The sequence below is a fragment of the Chlorocebus sabaeus genome, chromosome 3, assembly GCF_047675955.1.
Source record: "Chlorocebus sabaeus isolate Y175 chromosome 3, mChlSab1.0.hap1, whole genome shotgun sequence".
NCBI lineage: Eukaryota > Metazoa > Chordata > Mammalia > Primates > Cercopithecidae > Chlorocebus > Chlorocebus sabaeus.
The window spans coordinates 30473268-30499233 of NC_132906.1; the positions used below are offsets into that span (position 1 = coordinate 30473268).

General features: G+C 39.6%; 1 protein-coding gene across 3 annotated transcripts in view; it reads left to right on the forward strand.

Annotated features, from left to right (window-relative positions):
- Positions 1–1352: 1352 nt before the first annotated feature.
- Positions 1353–25966, forward strand: part of VPS36 (vacuolar protein sorting 36 homolog) — a 36369-nt gene continuing 11755 nt past the window's right edge. The window contains exons 1-9 of one of the 3 annotated variants that reach the window (XM_007960483.3): positions 1353–1523; positions 7506–7574; positions 10814–10884; positions 13610–13724; positions 15061–15150; positions 16187–16273; positions 23304–23336; positions 23458–23535; positions 24462–24596. In XM_007960483.3, the coding sequence (XP_007958674.3) occupies positions 1428–1523; positions 7506–7574; positions 10814–10884; positions 13610–13724; positions 15061–15150; positions 16187–16273; positions 23304–23336; positions 23458–23535; positions 24462–24596 (774 nt within the window). In that variant the 5' untranslated portion in view covers positions 1353–1427. Of the gene's footprint in view, positions 1524–1601; positions 2072–5683; positions 5753–7505; positions 7575–10813; positions 10885–13609; positions 13725–15060; positions 15151–16186; positions 16274–23303; positions 23337–23457; positions 23536–24461; positions 24597–25966 lie in introns of those variants that run through there. The other 2 variants (XM_073014369.1, XM_073014370.1) reach the window with 2 other exon arrangements.

A 25966-nucleotide genomic window follows, 5' to 3' on the forward strand; every position in this document is an offset into this window, starting at 1 on the left:
CTTTAAAGTAGTCGTTCTATTTTAGGAAGACACTGTAAGAAAATAATCCTAAAAAGAAATATCAGTTGCAGAAGGACATCTATAAGGTGCTCCATTTATTTATTTATTTATTATTTATTTATTTATTCTGAGGCAGAGTCTCATTCTGTCGCTGGAGTGCAATGGTGTGATCTCGGCTCACTGCAACCTCCACCTCCCGGGTTCAAGCGATTCTCCTGCTTTAGCCTCCCGAGTAGCTGGGATTACAGGCACCCGCCACCACGCCGGGCTAATTTTTTGTATTTTTAGTAGACCCAGGGTTTCGCTATGTTGGCCAGGCTTGTCTTGAACCCCTGACCTCGTGATCCGGCCTCCCAAAGTGCTAGAATTACAAGCGTGAGCCACCGCGCCCAGCCAGGTGTTCCATTTATATAGCAAAATACAAAAATGAAATGGCTAGAGGCACGAGGTCGCCTGGTGAGTGAGAGCAGCAGCCATGGATGACTTTGCCAACAAACAGCTAAATTATAGAGGAACTACATATTGAAATGTAAATTCACGCATGAGGTCTGTATTAATATTGGAAATGCCTAAATAAAAATAATCTTTTTTTTCTGAGCCTGGGGGTTGGGGCATGGAGTGGCGTGGGGGAGTTGGAGTGGAGGGGGAGAGGGTCTTTCTACGTCGCCCACTGGTGTCAAACTCTCCTGGGCTCAAGCAATCCTCCCGCCTCAGCTTCGGAAGCAGCTGGGAATACAGGCGCGCGCCACCAAGCCCGGTTAAATAAAATCTGTTTCCCCCAGTTAAAAAAAAATTAATTTGTGTGGGTATATAGGTGTATATATTTCTGGGGTATATGGGATATTTTGATGCAGGCATACAGTGTGTGATAATCACATCAGGGTAAATGAGGTATCCGTTACCTCAAGCATTTATCCTTTGTGTTACAATATAAAGATAATCTTAAAGGGAAAAAAAGAGCAGCACAGGTAGTACTAACTGCAGCTGTACAGAAACAATGCGTGCCATAAACATTCATTTCAAAGAGAGGTGTTATGATTATTTACAATCATTAATGAATATGGCAACATTCTGGGCACTGACAAGAAAACTGCCACAAACATGCTGGCATAATGCACAATAAGCAAGGCTAAGCTGTGGTCGGGGCTCCCTCGCGCGCCCGTAAGCTCTGAATTTAGAATGGGGTGGACAGCTAGCTGATCAAGGGTTCTAAAAGGCCGGCCGCTAATGGACCGCCAGGGGGCGCTCCACGCACGTCTCCACGTCCCCGGGCGCACCTCGCAGCCGCGCCTGCTCGCGGCCAGGCCGCTCCCTCCCTCCCTCACCAGCCCCGACCCTTCTCCGCCCCGTCCGACGCTAGGGGGCGCCGCAGGCTGCCCGGCGCGCGGCTCGCGGCCCGGGAGCGCCGGGGCTAGGTGGCGGCGGCCATGGACCGATTCGTTTGGACCAGCGGCCTCCTGGAGATCAACGAGACCCTGGTGATCCAGCAGCGCGGGGTGCGAATCTACGATGGCGAGGAGAAGGTAGGGCGTCGGCCAGCCTTCCCAAGGGGCTGGCGGAAGGGGTCCCCGGTGGGCGCGCGGCCCGGCTCGGTGTGGCCCGGTCCCCGGCCTAGCTCACGGCCCTCGGTGGCTCGGCCGGCCTCTGTGTGGGGCGCAGCGCTCTTGCGCTCCCCGCCGGTCGGTCGCACGCAGCGTGGGGCGCTCGGCCGCCTCCCCCGCTCGGGTCCCAACTTTGGCACGGTTCCCAGCAGGCACGGATCGCGGCTGCTTCTCTCTGCCCGGAATGCTTCCGGGAGAGCACAGCCGCAGCGCCCGGGAGAAGGAGCGCTCGCAGTCTGCGGGCGCCGGGCGGCGATCCGGCAGTCGACTTCCTTGGCGTGTTTCCAGACCCCCTGACTACACCAACCTCGGTGTCGGCACCCGACAGCCAGGTTCCGCCTTTCTGTGAGGAGGGCGCGGTGGCCGTACAGTCGCCGGCGGAAGCTTTAGCTTGGACCTCATGCAGTCGGAGGGATTAGCATATCTGGGCAGAGGGGTGAGGGATTGCTTCGAAAGGATTTCCTAAAGAGGTATCAGTGCCTTATTGGAATGCCCTTGCCAAAGGCTTTTGGGTTTTTGTTTTGTTTTCTAATTGCTTTAGAAAGGCGTTCTGAGTGTATGTTTTGTAAAGTGTATATTAATAGTAGACCGTGCCTTGTAATGCAAGCATAAGTCTTAGAAGGTGCGTTTTCAAATCGAGAGGAGAAATAGGAAGTGTAAGTAAATATTTTGTAGATACTTTGTTGAAACTATGAAATATCTTGTCCTGGATTGAAATGTATAAACTGGAATTAGAAAAAATTTAAAACTCACTTACCCACAAGCATTTTTGGTTTCCAGAAGTTTTAATTTGCTGCCTCTCTTCCCTTGCCGTTTTATTAACGACATTTTCCGCTGTACTTTGATATAAGTTACTGAACTCATAGCTTTTCCTGGTCAGTACTTACAGCTATTTACAGGCACAGGTGACTTTGGACCCGGTCCTCTGACTCCCTTAGGGCATTTTCTATGGGCTGGTTGCCTGTATTATTGAGTAAAGGTCTTTTCCTTAAATAATTTGCTTGGACCTAACTTCACTTACTGCCTTAGCACTTCTTAATTTAATTAATTAATTAATTTTGAGACGGAGTCTTGCTCTGTGGCCAGCCTGGAGTGCAGTGGCGCGATCTCGGCTCACTGCAACCTCCGCCTCCCGGGTTCACGTCATTCTCCTGCCTCAGCCTCCTGAGTAGCTGGGACTACAGGCGCCTGCAACCACGCCCAGCTAATTTTTGTATATTTAGTAGAGACGGGGTTTCACCATATTGGCCAGGCTGGTCTCAAACTCCTGACCTCAAATGATCCACCCGCCTGGGCCTCCCAAAGAGCTGGGATTACAGACTCGTGAGCCACTGTGCCCAGCCTGCTTTAGCACTTTAACTAGCTTGATCTCAAGTTGAGTCTTCCATCCCTGGATTGGAGTGACAAGCTGTTTTTTTCTCTTTTCTTACCAATTTACATCTTTGTAACTATTTTAAATGGGAAGGTTAATCCACCTCCCCTTCCTCGGCGTTTTGATTTTGCGCCCCCTTTGAGAGGAACTGAATGTTGACAGTGGTAGATCTGTCCTCAGAGACTCCTCCAGTGCCATTCCCTGAGGGAGCACTAGGAAGTCGTGCTTTTGCGGAGCGTGGCATGATACAGTTCTATGGAACTCCAATTTGAAGACTAGGAACACCTTTGCTGGCAGGCAGTATAGCTGTGATAGATTTAAAACAGTGTAAAATAACAGCCATTAGTAGTTTTATATGAAAGATACATTGTTGAACCAGCGAGTTTTAATTTTTACTTTAAAATTTTTGCTGCTTGTATTAGCAGACAAGTATATAGATGTCAGAGGTTTAAGAAACAAATCATGGGGAAAACATTGCTTGAGACCCTGTGATCTAGTCCAGAATTAACTCTTCTAAAAGCTTGAAATTGGAGTGGAGCTCTAAGAGTTTTCTCCTTACCACTGTGCCCCAGAGCTGGACTTAGTCACTTGCTGAGCTGCCTTGCAGCTATGTGGTCCCTAGGCTGAATGAGGTACAGGCTGACTCCTGGGGGAAAGTGCGGTATCCTGGCTTCCTTCACCTGTTGGAAGGTTTCCAGACTTCTGTGGTGTTAGAGACTCTACAAGGCTACACACATTAGCCCCTAAATCTGATGAAGTTAGTCTCCCTTTTAGGATGCCTCACTGGCTCCTTTGGCCTAGGGACTGCAGTCCAGATTGCTTAGTCTTCATAGTTTTGCATCCCAACCCATTCTCTGGGCAAGCGTGCACATGGCTGTCTTCTAGACTAGTTTGATTGTTCCTGGAGCACAGAAGGTGTGCCTTGCTCATCCTTGTATCTCCTGGTTGTGGGTGTGAAACACATTTTTTTAAAAACCTGAATAATTAAAGTACCTACTATGAGCCAAGAGCTGTATATGTCATCTCATTTAATCCTCTCAACAGGAATAGGAGGTATTTTACTGAATGAGGAAGTAACGCCAAGAGACACAGTGACTTGCCTAAGATCCACAGAGAGAGATTTAAATCTCTGTTGATCAGAATCAAAGCCTGTGCTTTGTTCGTGGAGCTACAGTGAGCCAAGATCATGCCACTGCACTCCAGCCTAGGCAACTGAGCGAGATTCTGTCTCACAAAAAAAAAAAAAAAAGGACTTCATAATATGGCAGCCACCGGTGCCACCCTTGATGTAATGTTTAATACAGCTAATCTTCCCAAAGATGAAGAAACTGACACCCACAGTTGACAGTTGAGAAAATTGTGAGCTGTCCAAGGTCAGTTACTAGTTGTGAACTAGTAACTGGTGGAGATAGAATTGCAAACCAGATCCAATGGACTGCTCTTCCCACTGCCCAAGTGCCTCTTATGAATACATGCATACTTGCTTGTTTATACAGGCACAGTTTTCATGGGCTCATTATGACTGGATAATGTGTTACTTTCGTAAGGAGTGTAGGCAGGTCATTTGTTTGAATTCACAGCCACTTCTGTAGCCTCAGCTAATTTAAAAAATAATGTAAGGTTAGTAATATGTAAAGTGGCAAATTGGCAGCATACATCAGAAGATTTAGAAATGTTTATTCTTTTTTAGCTAACTATTTCACTTTTAGGAATTTACTCTTGGAAAAGAATCAGAGATGCATAAAAATATTACATATGGAGAATGCTCATCTCAGATGTTATTATATTATTACATATAATATTATTATATATGGAAAAATTGGTAAAATCTGAATGTCCACCATAGGGATTGGTTAATTAAATTAATGGCATGAGGCCAGGTGTGGTGGCTCACGCCTGTAATCCCAGCACTTTGAGAGGCTGAGGCGGGTGGATCACCTGAGGTCAGGAGTTCAAGACCAGCCTGGCCAACATGGTGAAACCCCGTCTCTACTAAAAATACAAAAAATTAACTGGGCGTGGTGACGGGTGCCTGTAATCCCAGCTATTTGGGAGGCTGAGGCAGGAGAATGGCTTGAACCCGGGTGGCGGAAGTTGCAGTGAGCTGAGATTGCGCTGTTGCACTCCAGCCTGGGCAACAAGTTCGAAACTCCATCTCAAAAAAAAAAAAAAAAAAAGATTTATGACATGCCCTAATTAGCATGAGGAATTGCCAATGATAGGCTGCTAACTATATTTTATAACTATTTATTAATAATAGTTATAAAACTCTATCATAGTCTATTTAAAGATTATACATATGTATACATAAACATCTGTGTATATATACATACACACTCTGGCTGGTATGAATTATTTCATTTTCTTTTTCAGACTCTAAATATTTTCCAGATTTTCAACACTGAACATGCATTACTTTTATAACAGAAAATATGTAAATAAAAAAAAAACAGGGTAAGAACTTTTCAGTGAGTGGTGAAGTCATATCAATTTTTTTTTTTTTTTTAGGGGGGAGACAGAGTCTTGCTCTGTCGCCCAGGCTGGAGTGCGGTGGCACGATCTCGGCTCACTGCATGCTCTGCCTCCCGGGTTCACGCCATTCTCCTGCCTCAGCCTCCCGTGTAGCTGAGACTACAGGCGCCCAAAACCACACCCAGCTAATTTTTTTGTATTTTTTTTTTAGTAGAGACGGGTTTTCACCGCGTTAGCCAGGATGGTCTTGATCTCCTGACCTCCTGATCCACCCACCTGGGCCTCCCAAAGTCCTGGGATTATACGCGTGAGTCACGGCACCCCGCCATATTTTAACCTATTATTTTAAATTCAAAACAATTCCAGTCTTATTTTAATAAACTGGACACTCATTAAAATGCTTTCCTTAGTGTTTATGTTGTAAGGTTGCCTTATAAATGGGACTATCCTTGTAACTTTTTTTGTTTTGTTTTTCAGCTCTCACTTAGCATCAACTATAACTTTTAAAATAACTGAATATTCCTGGAAAGGACACGAGCAAGCCCTACCTTATGGCAAATTCCACTTTCTAGTAACTCGAGTTAATAGAAACTTCCAGTATATATCTTGCTTTTAACAGAAACAAAGGGGTTTAATTCATTACTCTCTTGGGTTCCAATTCTAAAACTTGCTTATTTATATAACTTTCAGGGCACAGTAACAAGTAGTGAGGGTTAAAGTTTTGGTCCTAAAGACCTAGCTGGCATTTCTTTGTGATTGTATTGAAGTTTTGAAGAACATTTTAAAATTTATATTTTGAATAGGTGATACATACCCAAAGAGTATGTCCTAGTCAGCTCGGCTGCTAAAACAAAATACCATAGCCTGGGTGGCTTAAACAACAGGTGTTTATTTCTCATAGTTCTGGAGACTGGGAAGTCTAATATCAAGGTACTGGCAGATTTGGTTCTTGGTAAGGACACTCTTCCTGGCTTGCAGATGGCCACCATTTGCTCTTGTACTTGCATGGTCTTTTCTCAGCACGTGTTCATGGAGATGAAGCCCTCCTGTCTCTTCCTTTTCTCGTAAGGATACTAGTCTCATCATGAGGGCCCCACCTCATGACCTTCTAAACCTAATCACCTCCCAAAGGTTCCATCACCAAATACCATTGCGTTGAGGGTTAGGGCTTCAACATATGAATTCGGGGATTTTCATTTAATGCTAATGGGTTTTATGCCTTCTTAGAAAGGTCTTCTCCCCTCAGATTATTTAAAAATTATCTCATGTTTTTTTCTGGTGCTTTTATAATTTTTTTCGTTTTTTACTCAATTGATCCATCTAGAATTCATTTTAGTGCATTGTATTAGGTATAAATCCAGATGTATGGGTTTTTCTTTTTCCTGCCTGGCAACCCAGTTGTCCCACTGCCATTGATTTAATCTCCATCCATATTTATTTTTGTATGTATTTGTATCTATTCCTGGATTTTGTTTTTATTAAAAAATGTTATGAGTGTTATACATGAATTCAGTTGCAAAGAAATTCAATCAGAAGTGAAGTGTAGAGGTAAAAAAGAACTCTTCACTTCCCTTCTACCCCTTTCCTCACACTTTTTCTGAGATTATGATTGTTAACAGATAATTGTGTGTTCCTTTTAGACCCTTTTCACTACTTGTGTTTCTGCACACATATATATACATATACACACACACATATATAGCATATGTAATATTGTAAATTGCTGTAAATCACTTCCTTTCCCACTCATCCAGTGTCTTAGAGTTCTATGGTAATCCATGTAGTTCTACCTCATCATTTCTTTTTAACTTTTGCATGGATTGCAGAGTATGAATGTGTATCATACTTGGTTGTTGTTTGCATTTTTTTCTAATTCTGTCAAGACTATGCAAATAGCTTATGAAGTATGTAGCATTGGTTTTTACTTTGTGATAAGCCTCTTCTAAAAGTAAAATGTTTATTTATATGATTAACTTAGTATTGTATAATTTATGAAGAAGAAAATCTGAACCACAATGAGTGGTATGTTATTAATATTTTGTGATGCTGTTTCTTTCTAGATAAAATTTGATGCTGGGACTCTCCTTCTTAGTACACACCGACTGATTTGGAGAGATCAGAAAAATCATGTAAGATACAGTTTTTTGCATCTGTTGAAGGTTTTATTTTGTTTAGTTATTTTTTAGAGACAGGGTCTTGCTGTATTGCCCAGGCTGATCTCTAACCTCTGGGCTCGAGTGATTCTTCTGGCCTCAACCTTCCTAGTAGCCGGGACTACAGGAGTGAGCCACCATTGTAGGTTTTAAATCACTGAAGCTTTTTCTTCTTTTTTCATTTCTAGTAAAACTTATATAATGAATGCAATAATAAATTTTCCTTTTCTGAATGACGAAAGAGTGTGTCCTGTATAATTTCTCTAAATGGAGTGCAGAAACAGGAGTTAGCGTGTTGTCCCTTATTCAGCTCCAGAAAAGTCCATGTAGTTACTGGATGGAGAATCATGTTTTTTAAATACGAAATTCTACTCTATATCTAAATGTTCCATATATAACAGGGGAATAATTCCTCCATCAGTTGTGAGGGAATCTTTAAAAAGAGCTCATATGTCCTTAAAACTAAATTGTGTTCTAGGTTGTTGTTGAGAATCAGGAGACTAGGCCTGCCATCAAGTGCATGCCTTTATCTAGATATTGAGATCTGTCTCTAAGTCACTCAGCAAGAGGAGTCCCCCACATCCCCCATTTTTTTTTTGTTTGAGACAGAGTCTCGCTCAGTCACCCAGGCTGGAGTGTAGTGGTGTGATCTTGGCTCACTACAACCTCCGACTCCCAGGTTCAAGCAATTCTCCTGCTTCAGCCTCCCGGGTAGCTGGGATGACAGGCATCACCACCATGCTCAGCTAAGTTTTGTATTTTTTAATAGACACAGGGTTTAGCCATATTGTTCAGGCTGACCTGACCTCGCGATCTGCCCACCTTGGCCTCCCAAAGTTCTGGGATTACAGTAGTAAGCCACCTTGCCCAACCTGTTTTTTTTGTTTGTTTGTTTTTTAAGGAAGAGGGAGAGTTATATGTATATAGAGCTGATATATATCTTTATGTCCAAGAGCTTCAACCTGAAAGTATATGGACATTAATTTCAGCATTGCCAGTAAGATAGCTATCTCATCTGTGTTTTTATTTTCCTGATTGTTCCCCCAAACCCCTGTGAAATTTTAGTACTACAAATAAACTATATACTCTACTATAGCCCTTGAAGGGCTGCTAATCGTTACAATATCTGACTTTTTTGCACCCTGGGAACTAATTTTTGTCTCCTAGGTCTGATATTGCCCCTGTTAATTTTTGTCTCCTAGGTCTGATATTGCCCCTGTTGATAAGGCATGCCTTAGAGCGGGAGTCCCCAACTCCCCGCGCCGCGGACCAGTACTGGTCTGTGGCCTGTTAGGAACTGGGTCACATAGCAGGGGGTGAGTGACAGGTGAGCAAGCATTACCACCGGAGCTCCACTTCCCATCAGATCAGCAGACGCATTAGATTCTTGTAGGAGCACGAACCGTATTGTGAACTGTGCATGCAAGGGATCTAGGTCCTGCACTCCTTATGAGAGTCTAATGCCTGATGATCTGAAGTGGAACAGTTTCACCCTGAAACCACAACCCCTGCTCTGCAGGAAATACTGTCTTCCACGAAACCAGTCCCTGAAACAAAAAAGGTTGGGGACTGCTGCCTTAGACTGTTAATATTGTCTAATCCTTTTAAAAGTAATATATATTCAGGAAATAAATCTTTTTGGGGAGGATAGAATGCATGTCCTTAAACCATAAGTTGATAAGTTAATCTTAGTATAATTTTTTGATTATCATATAAAGAGGTCCATTTGGACAAATTTTAGACTTACTACATTGCTAGTCACATAAAAATTAAACATAACTGTTTATATATGTTAAAACTAAGGCTAGGAGCGGTGGCTCATGCCTGTAATCCCAGCACTTTAGGAGGCTGAAGCAGTGGATCACCTGATGTTGGGAGTTTGAGACCAGCCTGACCAACATGGAGAAGTCCCATCTCTACTAAAAATACAAAATTAGCTGGGCGTGGTGGCACATGTCTGTCATCCCAGCTACTCGGGAGGCTAGACAGGAAAATCGCTTGAACCTGAGAGGCAGAGGTTGCGATGAGCCAAGGTTGCACCATTGCACTCCAGCCTGGGCAACAAGAATGAAACTCCGTCTCAAAAAAAAAAAAAAAAAAATTTAAACATACTGGCTAGACACAGTGGCTCATGCCTGTAAATCCCGGCACTTTGGGAGGCCGAGGCAGGGGGATCACTTGAGATCAGGAGTTCAAGACTAGTGTGTCCAACATGGTGAAAGCCCATCTCTCCTAAAAATACAAAAATGAGCCAGGCATGGCACACCTATAATCCCAGCTACTTGGGAAGCTGAGGTGGGAGGATCACTTGAACCTGGGAGGCAGAGGTTGCAGTGAGCCAAGACTGTACTACTGCACTCTAGCTTGGGCAATAGAGCAAGACTCCATCTCAAAAAAAAAAAAAAAAAAAAAAAAAAGTTAAACATATGAATAAAGGGATACTACATCAATATTTTTTGTTTAAAACTATTAATAATTGCATGTGGGCATATGAGTGAAGTATGGAAAATTATAAAGAAGAGAAAATCATCTACATTAATGACCTTAAAATTGTTTTGACATATCTGTTTTGTTTTTTGCTTTCAGTGTAAGAAAATATTACAAGTAAAATGTTTTCGTAGAAATATTACTCTTAGAAAATGCACCCATTGTGGCTGGGTCTGGTGGCTCATGCCTGTAATCTCTGCACTTTGGGAGGCCAAGGCAGGCAGATCATGAGGTCAGGAGATCGAGACCATCCTGACTAACATGGTGAAACCCCGTCCCTACTAAAACTGCAAAAAAATTAGCCAGGCATGGTGGCAGGCACCTGTAGCCCCAGCTACTTGGGAGGCAGAGGCAGGAGAATGGCGTGAACCCAGGAGGCAGAGGTTGCAGTGAGCCGAGATCACACCACTGCACTCCGGCCTGGGCGACAGAGCGAGACTCCATCTCAAAAAAAAAAAAAAAAAGGAAAAGAAAATGCACCCATTGTAAAAACAAAAGCTAGTGACAGCTTCTTTTAAATTTCTTATGTTCTTCCATGCAGCCATATGCCACCACAGTATTGTTTCCATTTAATTTTTCCTTAAGTTCATTTAAGTAGCAAAATCATTGTTTTTCATTATTTTTATTATTGAGGTATATGGCACTGTAATGCTATAAAACAAGGATTTCTGACAAGTGTTATGGATGTTGTTTAGAGTCTTTGATTTAAGCTATCGATTTCCTCCTAGGAGTGTTGCATGGCCGTTCTCCTTTCCCAAATTGTGTTCATTGAAGAACAGGCAGCTGGAATTGGGAAGAGGTAAGGTCTATATAGTACAGTCTTTATTCACAGAAAACATTTCTTGTTATGCTATTGGTCAGAAGGTCCTATCTTAGACTCAATGATGTATGAATTGATTCTTAAGCATGAATAATTTGCTGTAATATCCTTGTTTATTATACATGGGTCATAATAAAGAAATGTGGGCCTGGTGCAGTGGCTCACGCCTGTAATCCCAGCACTTTGGGAGGCTGAGGCGGGCAGATCATGAGGTCAGGAGATTGAGACCATCTGGCTAACATGGTTAAACCCCGTCTCTACTAAAAATACAAAAAAATTAGCTGGGTGTGGTGGCGGGCGCCTGTAGACCCAGCTACTTGGGAGGCTGAGGCAGGAGAATGGCATGAACCTGGGAGGCGGAGCTTGCAGTGAGCCGAGATCGGGCCACTGCACTCCAGTCTGGGGGACAGAGCAAGACCCCGTTTCAAAAATAATAATAATAAATAAATAAATAAATAAATAAATAAATAAATAAAAACAATAAAAAGAAATGTGGCCCACTTTTCATTGTCTTTCCATAGACACTTTGCTTTCACATCCCTGTGTACCTGTCATTTCATACTTAAAATCGGAAATAACCTATTTGAGAAAAATAACTGACTTTGCTTCTGTTTCTAACCTGATCATTAAGTTTGTTTCTCAGGTTTTACTTGTTCAGATAGCAGAGTTAAACAGCATATAATAGTAGTTACTGTACAAAGCAGGACATTTATCAGAATAATAGGAGGTACAATGAACAATTAGACCAGGGTAACAAGGATACAATGGGACCATCCCAGGCAAACCAGGAGATGAGGCCACCTTGGTATAAAGGCATAAGTTCAAATGTTCTTGTTTATTCAAATATACTGAAAACTTGGCTTTATATTTTAAGTGCATGTAATTGAGGAGACATGAACAAGTATTATTGGCATGGGATATTTTTTTCCTACGTAGGCTTATCTTTAGGTTTAGCATAATTAGGCACTTCAGTAGAAGTTAAACAGTGTTGAGCTTCACTGGACATGCAATGCATGCTTTGATCATAATGTTATGATTTACTGTAAAATATTATTTATTTGACATAAAAGAAACTAACCGTTTTAAAAAATTAATAAGCCATAGATTTTTTTAAGCCATAGATTTTTAGCGTAGATTGTTATTATGATTTATATTTTCCCCTTATCAATTTTCTCCATTGTACTAAGTTCTAAAAAGTAAACTTTAAGGTTGTTCCAGGTTATTTGAATTTTCCTTTCCTGTGTTCCAAGGAAATCTAAACTAAAAAAAAATTTTAAATATTTACCTTCACGTTAATGTCTTATTTTTTAAACATGTCCAGTGAGGAGGTCTTCAGTAATATGCCAAGTTAACTTTTGTCAAGTATTCTTTTTAGTTCCCACCCCCTCCCCTCAAACAGTTATATTTGCATTGATTTCAAGATGTGTACATTTCACCTTTTAACATCTCTGAAGATGCTTTTTTTATTTCATAGATTTAAAATTTAATGAAGTATAGTAATTGGATGACTTGATAAAAGAATATATACAAAATTTGGCATAGATTTTTTATGCTTACTTTGGAGCTTTTAAACTTTATTTGATTATACTTACTACTTTTTCAATGGGTGTCCTTTCACAGAATCTGATAGTAGGGCTGAGGGTTTTTTTTAGTTTCAGAGGCTATGAAATGCTTTTGCTTAGTTATCTTATCATAATTGTCATAGTTTTGTTGCTCTACTTGATGGTTTGTTTCAGACAGTTCTGTGATTCTGCTCACATAGTTTATTTTCTCACTTCACTTAAAGAAGTTTACCACAAGGGAATAGGAGGAGTCCTTACAAGACTGGCCCTACCCATTCACATTGAGGAGGCCATGCCTGGTGTTTCAATTTTACAGTGATGTTTAGGTAACCATATGATTCCAAAAAAAGAAAAGTAAAATTGAGTGGTAGATGTGTATCTATAGCATGATCAACACAGAAAAAGCACTAAACTAGGTACCTGGGATACTTTTGAGTTTTTTAGTTTCCCAAATCTTTATAGGATTGCTTATTGACTAGGTTGAAAAAAAAAGGAGGAAAACAGACTTATTAAGCTGACCAAATATAGTGGTATTTTTAATAGCATAGAAGATAATGATAGTCATAAAGATAATGGTAGTTTGTGTTCTTAGAGCCACAGCATTTTGGGAATTGTTTTTGCTATTGGTTATCTTTCCAGATCATGCTGTTGATTGAGTGGCATTTTCCAACAAATGACACTGTAGAATGTTAGTTTTGGATGGAATTTTAATAAAATATCAGCTGGCCATTTTTACAGATAAGTTTTCACTTTTTGTTTTCAAATGAATAAGGGTGTATGCTTTGGCAGAAATCATAGGCCCCCTCATCTGGGGATGTTTGTAGTTGGAAAACCATAATCATAAACTCAAACTTTTGCAAATTTATTTTGACCTTATTTTCTAAAGTCACACTCTAATTTAATCTACAGAGCTAGTAACTTGAAGCTTTTTGGTTCATAGCTTGTAAGTTTTAAGTAGAGAGATTTTTGAAAGCTTTATTAATATTGAATTAATACACACTATAAAAGGATGCTTTTTGGGATGTTTGTTTCTACACGAATTTTAAAAGTGATTTGAAACACATAAAAAGTTATAAAAGTAGAATTAGTTATATATATTTTTTGAAAGGCAATTCAATATATTACATTTGTTCTTTCTTCAGTGCCAAAATAGTGGTTCATCTTCACCCAGCTCCTCCTAACAAAGAACCTGGCCCATTCCAGAGTAGTAAGAACTCCTACATCAAACTCTCCTTCAAAGAACATGGTCAGATTGAGGTAAGTTTCTACATGAATAAAATTATACTAGAAAGGGGTATGTATGTGTGTGTGTGCTGTGGCTTGTTAATATGATGGAAGGTAGTATTATACAACATACCAGATTTCACCATAGTTTTACAATAAAATTTTATTATATCCTAAGCCTTAGCAGTGAGTGGAGAATATGAAGTTTAGGTTTCAGTGGGAATGGGAAACAGAGGGTGTGGTCCCAAGGAAGGAACAGAGGCTGGAAAATACACTAAGTCATGCCATTTGCCTACTAGCAGAGTTTTCAGTGGTATAGTTTAGTTAAATGAACAGAGTATAAATGCAATGATATGTTGAACTATCTCAGTATCTGAAGGTTCTCCAGCTTTAAATCAGGCTGTCTTGATTAACTCCAGTTAATCTTAGTCACTTAAGTACTTATTCTGCAGTATAATAGTTTATATGTTCCAAATAAGTTGCTGTACAAGAATTCTTAAGATAATTAGAAGTGTGTATTTATTCTCCCCATCAATATCATAAATTATTATTAATTTTTTCTATAGCACCTCACCCAGTGCTCCTGACAAGTGATCACTAAGCATATGAAAAAACATATTTGATTATTTGTGAGCATAGGTATGTTTTGGTCATACTTTTTGGTTTTATATTTTAACTAGACAAATTATGCTCTGCTTCCTTCATGGAGAATGGTTGTATATTTTTCCTGGCACTGTGTTTGTTTCATTATAGATTGAAAACAATCCACATACGCAGGATTGTTTAAAGTAAGTCTATTGATTTCATTGTCACTCATCTCTTTGTTGAGAATAGCCCGCTTTATATAGAAGGTCAGTTCCTTCTTTTTTTTCCCTTGTGCTTTCTGAAGCTGATCCAAGAAAAGAATTTCCTTTGATTTTCTTTGATGTCTCTGAGAATTCTGGGCTTGCTGCAAATGACTGAACAGACTTTTATACTAAAGAAATGTTAAGTGGCCAGACGCAGTGGCTCACGCCTATAATCCCAGCACTTTGGGAGGCCAAGGCGGGCAGATCACCTGAGGTCGAGGGTTCAAGACCAGCCTGACCAATATGGAGAAACCCCATCTCTACTAAAAATACAAAATTAGCTAGGTTTTACAGGTGGCACATGCCTGTAATCCCAGCTACTTGGGAGGCTGAGGCAGGAGAATCGCTTGAGTTAGGGAGGCGGAAGTCGTGGTGAGCCTGGATCACGCCATTGCACTCCAGCCTGGGCAACAAGAGCGAAACTCCACCTCAAAAAAAAAGAAAGAAATGTTAAGTAATGGTTTATACAAGGATGCTACAATCTGACTGACTCATTTAAAGTGTATTTATTTGCATAACAGTTTTACAGGCGTTTATCAGAGGAAATGACACAGAGAAGATGGGAGAATATGCCAGTTTCCCAGTCATTACAAACAAATAGAGGACCCCAGGTATTTTTAAAACTATTTGCTAATCCAGTATTTTCAACTCTGTACTTACATCTTCATTAAGAAAAAGACTCTGTGATTATAGAACTTGCCCAAAACAAAATACTGCAATGGCATTCTGATAAAGAATTTATTTTTGACCGGGCATGGTGGCTCACGCCTGTAATCCCACCACTTTGGGAGGCCAAAGCGGGGCAGATCATGATGTCAGGAGTTCGAGATCTGCCTGGCCAACATTGTGAAACCCTGTCTCTACTAAATACAAAAATTAGCCAGGTGTGGTGGTACACGCCTGTAATCCCAGCTGCTCAGAAGGCTGAGGCAGGAGAGTCACTTGAACCTGGGAGGCAGAGGTTGCTGTGAGCCAAGATTGTGCCATTGCTCTCCAGCCGGGGCAACAGGGGCGAGACTTCGTCTCAAAAAAAACAAAAATTATTTTCACAGCACCTAATTTAGTGCTGTCTATACAGCAGACACTTAGTAAGCGTAAATAACTGCTTACCAGCATAATTCTTAGGGTGATAGAAGGTAGAGTTCACCCACTGAATTCTGTTCTTCATAGTCAGTGTGGCATTTGAGAGAACAGACAGTATAGCTGGGTGGTGTTTTCCAGGCCTGTCTAAATTAATCACCAACACTAGACAGGTACTCAAATGTATGAAAGCAGCTTGGATAATAAGTGTTAATTAAGAACCAAAATTTAAACTGTGATTTTTTTGTACATTTGAGACCCTATTAAGTATCTGATACATAATAGCTTGCCAAAGAAGGAAAATGATAGGAAATTTAACTTATATCTAAAATGCAGAGTAAAATATGCCATTTATTGTATATTTGGTTTTTCTTGAATGATTTTAAGATCATTATGTACAGCAAGAAACAAACACGTGTTTTGAAGGGAAACTAAACGTCAGTGTATGCTATTTTTCTTTGATTCTTTGTGGGTCCTTTTCCGCCATTGAAAACACAATGTGGTTGGTTACAAAAGATTTTGTTTGCTTCCTATTTTGTATGTTTTATTTTCTACTTTTTTTTTCAGCCAGGAAGAATAAGGGCTGTAGGAATTGTAGGTATTGAAAGGAAACTGGAAGAAAAAAGAAAAGAAACTGACAAAAACATTTCTGAGGTAACTGTTAAATTCTGGCTCTGCATCTATTCCAGCCATTTGTGTCTATCCTTTTAGATACAGCTGTGACTAATTCCCTTCTGTAATTTAGAATATATTTCATTTGCCTGAAGCTACATAGTCTCCTATTCTCTTTAACAGGTCTACCTGGGGCTGGCAAAATCTAACCAAAACCTCTTTCTAAAAGGAATAAAAAAGAAATGCAAATTTGCTTGCTGTTAGAAAATATCATAGAATGTTGTGTGTAGATTTTAAAGTCTAGATGGAATTGATTGAAGGATACTCCTAATGAGTTCAGGGTTCTCTATATAATTATTTTGGAAGTTGAAGTAACTTAGTTGAGAGAAAAATGCTATCTGTGGCCACTGTCTGTGGCCAGATACCACACCATTTTATGTTGATGACCACCCAGGGATCAGACCAGACATCACTAAGAATGGCTCAAAGCAGCCCATCACTTCTACTAGGAGACAACCTTGAGCATGTACTTTCCAATGTTTTGAAGCTTCATCATATATGAGGAAATTCAAGAGAAGGGGAAAGAACTCTAGCTAAAAAGACCAGTATGCATTAAATTCTGTAATTAGTTAATACAGCTAAACGTATCATTGATTTTTCCATGTTTATATAAAAATGGTCTTGGTTTTTTATTAAATGATGCTTTAAAGTAAATCTTTGGTTTTTATAGTAATTCGTAAGTAAAATTCCATGATGGTTGCTGTTCAGAGAATTTCAAAGATTTATGTCAATCAAGTAAAGTCTCAAACTGCAAATAGTTATTTAAATACTTATTTTGGGCTCACTGGGAACCAAGGGCATTTGACCTGTTAAGTGCCCATAGTAGGTTTTTCTGGATGTGTGTGTATCTGTGGTGAAGTTGTGTATTTTCCTCAACCCTGTATTTTCCCCAAATTGGCAGCTGGATCCAGAATCTCTGTCACACTCATGTTCTGTCCCTTTGGCAAAACTAGAGGTGATGCTGTGTTCTTTCGTCGGAGTCACATCTTATCTCTGTCATGTTAGCAGCTGTTAATATTCAGTGCCTAGATCTATTAGTTCATTGGTTGTGGTAAATAGTGATAATTCTGTCTTTATTTTTCATTTCTTAGTTGGAATACTTTTTAAAGAAATGTTTCCCTTATCTACTATTTGGTTGTCCAGTTCATATAGGAAAGGCTGGATAATTGCATTTTCCTTTATCATCAGGGTAATAAATTGTTTCCTTATTATCTTTTGACAATGACTAATTAGGTTTTTTTTTTTTTTTTTTTTTTTTTTGAGACAGAGTCTCGCTGTGTCGCCCAAGCTGGAGTGCAGTGGCTTGATCTCAGCTCACTGCAGGCTCCGCCTCCCGGGTTCACACCATTCTTCTGCCTCAGCCTCCTGAGTAGCTGGGACTACAGGTGCCTGCCACCATGCCCGGCTAATATTTTGTATTTTTAGTAGAGACGGGGTTTCACCATGTTAGCCAGGATGGTCTCGATCTCCTGACCTCGTGATTCGCCTGCCTCGGCCTCCCAGAGTACTGGGATTACAGGCGTGAGCTACTGTGCCCAGCTGACTAATTAGGTTTTTTTTTTTAACATGTCATTAGGAATTCATGAAGTTTAGCATATTTGATGGATTTCAATCAGTTATAATTATTATCCTATTTGAAGCTCAAATTGTCCCATCTTTGGCCAGTGGGAGCTGCTTCAAGTTGGCCCTCTAAGTGCTTTTGTTGTGAGTAGGTGAACTTTGCTAGCTTTTTCACTATCTGGTGTGACAAAGCTCCAGGACCATCTTATACATTTCCTGCCTCAGATCCAGAATCAACCATTTATCTGAGAAACTCTGGTTTCTTTCTTTTTTTTTTTTGAGACAGAGTCTTACTCTGTCGCTTAGGCTAGAATGCAGTGGCACTATCTTGGCTCACTGCAACCTCTGCTTCCTGGGTTCAAGCAATTCTCCTGCCTCTGCCTCCCGAGTAGCTGGGATTACAGGTGCGCACCACTGCGCCCAGCTAATTTTTGTATTTTTAGTAGAGACGGGGGTTTCACCATGTTGGTCAGGCTGGTCTTGAACTCCTGACCTCGTGAACCACCTGCCTCGGCCTCCCAAAGTGCTGGGATTATAGGTGTGAGCCACCGCTCCCAGCCTGCTCTGTTTTCTTTTAGTGGGAAATGATATTTCAGAACCACACTCTGCTTGCTAGTAATATTCATCACTATTGGATTGATCTTTGTTTTTAGGCATTTTCAATGGACAGAGCTAGAATTTTGTTGTTGTTAATATAAAGTGCCTAACAAAAGCATACTTATCTTTTCTATTCAAATTTAAGATGACACTACCAGATAATTACTAAAACAATTGAAAAAAAAATGTATATGTGTTTTCCCCATTCTTCGTACATTTGAAAAATAGGTGCACCGTATTTACACCGTCTGAGCATGCAGCCACTGCATACACTCTCCCCTCAGCTCCAGCTCTCATTGACTCTTAGTTTTATAAGTACCTCCATGTTTAGTACCACCAGTCCTCAATGCTGAGCTCTGTGTGGTCGCTTTGGTTGTCTGAAGCTCATTCTGTAATAGATTTTTAAGGAAATGATCACAGGAACTATATTCCCTGTATCTGCCATGTTTGTCTTCCTTATACATGAAGGTCAGTTTTGTTGGATTTAAAATCCTCAGCTCACATTTTCTTTCTTTGAGTGTCTTCATTATATTACTTTCTTTTTTTTTGGTCTGGCATGAGGTGTTGCTATCAAAAAGTAATGATAATTTAATTTTTTCCCTTTAAAAGACAGTTGCTATTTTTCCTAGATGGGCAAAGGATTTTTAAATTTTACTTTAAAGCCCAGTAATTTTACTAGAATGTGTCTATTAGTCATTCTGAGTTGTTATTCTTATTTACATGCTGTGCTTTTTCAGTAAATAGTTTCAGGAATTCTTTAATTTCAGGGAAATTTTTCTGTATTATAACTTTCTTTTTTTTTGAGATGGAGTCTCACTCTGTTGCCCACGCTGGAGTGCAGTGGTGCAATCTTGGCTCACTACAACCTCTGCCTCCCGGGTTCAAGCAATTCTCCTGCCTCAGCCTCCCAAGTAGCTGGGACTACAGGCGCGTGCCACCATACCCAGCTAATTTTTTCTTTTTCTTTTTTTTTTTTTTTTTGAGACAGAGTCTCGCTCTGTCGCCCAGGCTTGAGTGCAGTGGCCGGATCTTGGCTCACTGCAAGCTCCACCTCCCGGGTTTACGCCATTCTCCTGCCTCTGCCTCCCAAGTAGCTGGGACTACAGGCACCTGCCACCTTGCCTGGCTAGTTTTTTTTTGTATTTTTTAGTAGAGATGGGGTTTCACCATGTTAGCCAGGATGGTCTCCATCTCCTGACCTCGTGATCCGCCCGTCTCGGCCTCCCAAAGTGCTGGGATTACAGGCTTGAGCCACTGTGCCTGGCCTATAATTTTCAATAATTGCTTTGATTTTTTTTCTTCTGGGACTCCTATTAGCTGTATGTTGCAGTTTCACTGCCTGTCTTCACTATTTGTGACTCTAATGCTTTTCATTTCTTTCCTCATTTCTTTTTTATTTAGAAAGTTTTCCTCTTTTTCACCTTTCTTTGAAGGTTTTATCTGTTGTGTTTATTCACTCATGTCTGTCTAGTGTAGCCTTTATTTCTGAAATGATTTTTTTCCTTTTATTTTTAATTCTTTCCTGTCACCTATTTCTGATTTATATTGAACCTTCATAGCTTGTATCATCTTCTCAACATCTTTTAGCTTATTTTGATATAAAAGGTTAATAGTGGACCCTCCCATAATTGAAGCAGGCAAAATCTTCCCCATTTTAGGCACTGTCCTCAAATTGGCCTGCTTTACTTTCTAGTGAATCCCTATTGGCTCTCTTGGGGCTCTTGCTTTCTCAGGTCTGTGGGTTACATTGTTGCTTTTCTTTTCTTTCTCCTGCCTAGATCCTGGCATCCTGCAGGTCTTGTGGCTCTTAGTGGTTTGCCCTACGCGCTTGTATCTTGAGGGGTTTTTGCTAGTATCTTACATTTAGTATTGTAGTATATGTTACCTATGGGGTTTTTGGTTTTAAAATCTAGTTGCCCTGTTTTCATGTTGTGATTTGGAGAGATTCAAAAACTGCTGCCATAGCCACCATCTTTTCAGAATCATCTATTCTGAGAAGATTCATAAAATTTCAACATTTTAACATTAGGAGGGTTCTTATTATTCAGAGAAGAAATTGTCTCAGAGTGAGTGACTAGATTTGGAACGAGGCAGATGAGAACACACGTCTCCTGATTTGCAGGCAGTTTGCTGGTGGCGACATTGCACCACATCACCACTCTCTTTGCCACCTAGAAGGTGCTGTCACCATCCTCTTACAGCAGTGTCTGTTGTCATCCTCTTTGTGTCAACACTTTTGGAGATGGCATGGAGCAGTGGGCTGATTTTGCATTATTTGTATTTTTCTTTCTGAATATTGCCATACTAACTCAATGTTATGTTGAAAATAATGTTTTTCTTAATTTATCAAGTAAATTATTTTGTTTCAGTCTAATTTTCTTGGAGTCGCATAGTTCATAAGATTCTACATAAGCATTGTGCTCCACCATACAGATCATTAATTTATTCAGCAGATCATTAACCATGCAGATCATTAATTTATTCAGCAGATATTCCTCCCTACTTTGTGCTGGGCCTTGTATCAGAGGCTGGGGATACTGTGGTGATGCACAGACACAGGCAGGCAAAGAGGCATTATCCATGGTGGGAGAAACACCTTGCAAGGAGAACATACAGGGTGCAGCAGGGACGTATAACATGATCCCTAACTTCTGTTGAGGTCATGGAGGGCTTGTTAGCAGCAGGAATATGGAAGTCAAAGGCTGAAAGATGAATAGGCTCTAGCAGATGACCAGCATGGATAAGAAGAACCCAGGAAAAGGGAATGGAATCTGCAAGGCACATTCAAGAATACTGAAGTGAAAAATCAAGAATATACTGAGTTACTGACGCTAATAGCCAAAGTGATAACTAAAAGTAAGTAAGAAATCATGTTGTAAGTCAGCTTAAGGGGGTACTCCTGGTTTTAAAACAGGTGCTGTTTTTCTCAAATTTGGCGTGGAAATTTGACCATAGGTGTGGTAGAGGGATACAAGGTTCCATAAACTGGCAGATGCAATTATAGAACGGATATGTGCATCTCTTTTGCTTTAATTTTTATTGTAGGTAGTTTCTTTACTCATTTTTTGATAGTTGACTAATTCCAAATTTTATAATAATTATAGAAATACAAGTGAGGAAGCTTTTCTCTGTGTTTTATAATCACTTAAAATATTTATAGACACTTCTTCTGAGGCACTAAAATACTTACTTTTTTTTATTGCCTATGTGTAAGTTTACAGGGCTTATTTATGTATTCTTTGTGGTCTCTCAACTTAGCATATTTTTTCTACAACAACGTAATAATAATAAATACAGTGATTTACCATATACAATATAAATGTGTTATCTTTACTAGTTTTCTTTACACAGATAAAAAAATCTATTAATATATATTAAAAGTAAAAACCTAAGTGTGCAAAATGTATGTTTTATTTTTGAAAACTAGGTTGGTGTGTGATTTGCCCTCTATCTAAATGTTAGAATTGACTTAGTTTCAGAGCTGGTGCCCAGAGTTTCTCACAAAGGGTTTCCTGCATCTGCTGGCTCTAGCTGATAAGAATCCAGTGTTTAAGCCTTTTGTTTATCTAAGGAAATTCCTGTTAGGTGTGTGCACATTCCCCTTTGTTTTCAGTATTAACCTTAGTGAGTTGGCCATAAGAATACGCAACACACTATTCTTTTAGCAAAATCCTTTTGCAGATGGGGGAGGCTTTCCTGCAGATGGGCATAAGCTGGTCAGAGCCACTATTATGTTTCAGACCACTATATGGACTGATACTTCAGTTAATGACAAGCTGCTTAACTGGTTTTAAAAAATAACATCTGTATGCATCAATTAGATAAGATATTCTGCACTGGGAGTATATTTTCAGTAACTCGAAATAATTTATTATAAATGTATTTAAATTCAAAGAGGCCTTCGAAGTAGTTTTTTGCTGTAGCAAATTAAACAGTTGATTCTATGTAGATACATTTAGATGGTATTTGAATGTTTTTCTTTTGTGATATCCACCATATCTACAAGCATAATGGGTTTGATAATCAGAGCCTGAGACTTACTGTTTCAGTTAAGTCAGACCTGTGTTAAAGCCAAAATTATTGTGCCCAGATAACTATTCCTGCAGCTGTGTATTGCCATTTTTAACTAGGAATGCTTTGTAGTACTTTTTATTCTTGACTTCCTATTAGAAAATGATTTTAGAAAAAAAACAGTGACAGTGACAGAATTTCTTACTTTTCTCAAATAACAGTAAATAATATTTTCTGAACTACTGTTTATATCACCTTTTGCTTATTTAATCAATAATAATTTTCTCTTTGAAAATGTGAAGTTATTTTGCAGTTTGTTTGGAAAATGTATGGTTTTTTAGCTAAAATGCAATTTTAGAGTAAGGTAGATTTATTATTTATATAAATATTTATTAACAAATTGATATTTGCAAGAAAATTTCAAATTTTTATTTATTTATTTTTATTTTTTATTTTTTTGAGACGGAGTCTTGCTCTGTTCCAGGCTGGAGTGCGGTGGCGCGATCTCAGCTCACTGCAAGCTCCGCCTCCCGGGTTCACACCGTTCTCCTACCTCACCCTTCCGAGTAGCTGGGACTACAGGCGCCTGCCACCACGCCCGGCTAATTTTTTTTGTATATTTAGTAGAGACGGAGTTTCACCGTGTTTGCCAGGATGGTCTTGATCTCCTGACCTCGTGATCTGCCCGTCTCGGCCTCCCAGAGTGCTGGGATTACAGGTGTGAGCCACCGCGCCCGGTCGAAAATTTCAAATTTTTATGGGGAAAAAGTAGAGGGTGCTTCATTGCTTTAAGTCATTTTAATTATTTAGATGGATTGCAACAAAAATTCATTTCTCATTTCAGGCCTTTGAGGACCTCAGCAAACTAATGATCAAGGTATATATCATTTATGCCTATTAAATTCATACCAATTATGATACAGTTTTTGAAATATATTTTGTAAGCAGACATTTTGGGGACAATATTGCTTTTTCAGTCTTTACTTTTTATTTGACAGGCTAAAGAAATGGTGGAGTTATCAAAATCAATTGCTAATAAAATTAAAGACAAACAAGGTGACATCACAGAAGATGAGGTAAATAAGTTGCTTTTTTTAAGGCATTTGAAACTAGATAGCACAAATAATGCAGGAAGGTTTTTGTGGTTTACGTTGTCTGAATGTACTGTTTTATTTATTATTTATGTTTTATTTATTATTTATTTATTTATGAGACGGAGTCTCGCTCCGTCGCCCAGGCTGGAGTGCAGTGGTGTGATCTCGGCTCACTGCAACCTCTGCCTCCCGGGTTCAAGCGATTCTCCTGCCTCAGCATCCTGAGTAGCTGGCACTACAGGCGTGTGCCACATGCCCAGCTAATTTTTTGTATTTTCAGTAGAGACCGGGTTTCACCGTGTTAGTCAGGATGGTCTTGATCTCCTGACCTGGTGATCTGCCTGCCTTGGCCTCTCAGAGTGCCGAGATTACAGGCGTGAACCACCGCGCCCAGCCTGTTTTATTTCTTTTAGGACTTGAGGATATGTGAAAGTGCCAAAGAAAAGTCAACCATAAAAATTATATTAGTTCTATTAGGATTAAAGGCTATTTTGATGCCTTTTTTTTAGAGTGTAGAAAACAGAAATACTGAAATGTACAAGGAGTGGCTGTCCTAAGTTTGATGTTTGTTTCATTCAGTTTGTCTACAATCTAATCACAGCTATTTTCCTAAGTTTTCAGTTGTACTATTTGGTTGGCATTAAATATAGCAGAGGCATTTTCTGAATCTCACATCAAACTTGTGAAGTAAACAGAATATGAGAGACCAGCAGAGAAGTAGGAAGGAGAATAATTAGATGTGTGCAGGGAACTCCTGGAAATCTGCTCTCTTGCAGTTCACAGCACAGAAACACAGTAGAAGGAATGGGGATATGTAGAAATTATTGAGTGGAATTGAATTTGTCATGGAAGAATTTCAAATATTAAGGTGGAGAGACAATTCTGCATTTTCTCCTCTTTTATTATAGACCATCAGGTTTAAATCCTACTTGCTGAGCATGGGAATCGCTAACCCAGTTACCAGAGAAACCTACGGCTCAGGCACACAGTACCACATGCAACTGGCCAAACAGCTGGCTGGAATATTGCAGGTGCCTTTAGAGGTAAAAATTAAACCTACGTGTTTTTTTTAAACTATGTGAAATTAGCCGTATGTCATCAGAAGTGTTAAAAAGAGCATAACTCCTTTCATGATATGGTTATTGTCAACTGACATGTTTTTTTTTTTTCTTTCAGGTATATTAAATAAGTTCACTGTGCTTATTATTCTTTGTAATTTTCTAATTTGTTTTTAATTTTCATTTTTGACATCTATAACTTTCTAAATCTATTTGATATGAAGTTTTCCTTATTTTTAAAAAGGAAATACATGATCTTTCTCTGAATAGATGTATTTCCATACATCTAGTCTTTACTATTTAGTACTATTAATCATTCCATAATCCAGATTCATCTTCTAGTCTGATAGTATTCAGGCAATCAAAAGTTTATTAAAGCACTTATATTAAAAAAGATTTCAAACCTATGCCAAATAGAATAGTATAATGAATCCTCTGTAGCCATCATCCAGCTTCTTCTGTAAACCAACCTGCACTCAAAATTATATGAAAGCAAATCCCAGACATCACATCACTTTATCTGTAAACATTTCAGTATGTAACTCTAATGATAAAGACTCCTTTAAATACAACTATAATCCCATTTCATAATCTAAAAAATTAAAATAATTTCTTAATGTTATCTAATATCTAGTGTTCACATTTTCTTTTCCACCACGGTACCCAGCTAATTTTTTGTATTTTTAGTAGAGACGGGGTTTCACCATGGTCTCGATATCCTGACCTTGTGATCTGCCTGCCTCAGCCTACCAAAGTGCTACATTTTCTTTCTTTTTTTTTTTCTTGAGACAGAGTCTCACTCTTGTCGCCCAGTCTGGAGCACAGTGGCACAATCTCAGCTCACTGCAACCTCTGCCTCCTGGGTTCAAGCAATAATTCTGCCTCAGCCTCCTGAGAGGCTGGGATTACAGGCGCCTGCCACCACGCCCGGCTAATTGTTTTATATTTTTAGTAGAGATGGAGTTTCACCATGTTGGCCAGGCTAGTCTCGAACTCCTGACCTCAGTTGATCCCTCCGCCTTGGCCTCCCAAAGTGCTGGGATTACAGGTGTGAGCCACCGAGTCAGCCTAGTATTCACATTTTTCCTTACAGTTGGTCTGTTTCAATCCGGATTCATTGCAGTTTGTTGATTTGTTTCAAAAGTTTGTTTGTTTGTTTGTTTTTAATTTCATGGGTTCTTTCTTCTCTGGCCTCTCTTACCTCCCACCCCACAATGTGTTTCCTGAAGAAATTAGTTGTTTAGATTATAGAGTGTGCTTTTCCTGTCCTATGTATTTCCTATAAACTGGTATTTATAATAAAGGTTTGTTAGGGTTTTTAAAAATTATTATTGCAAGACTATTTCATAGAGGCT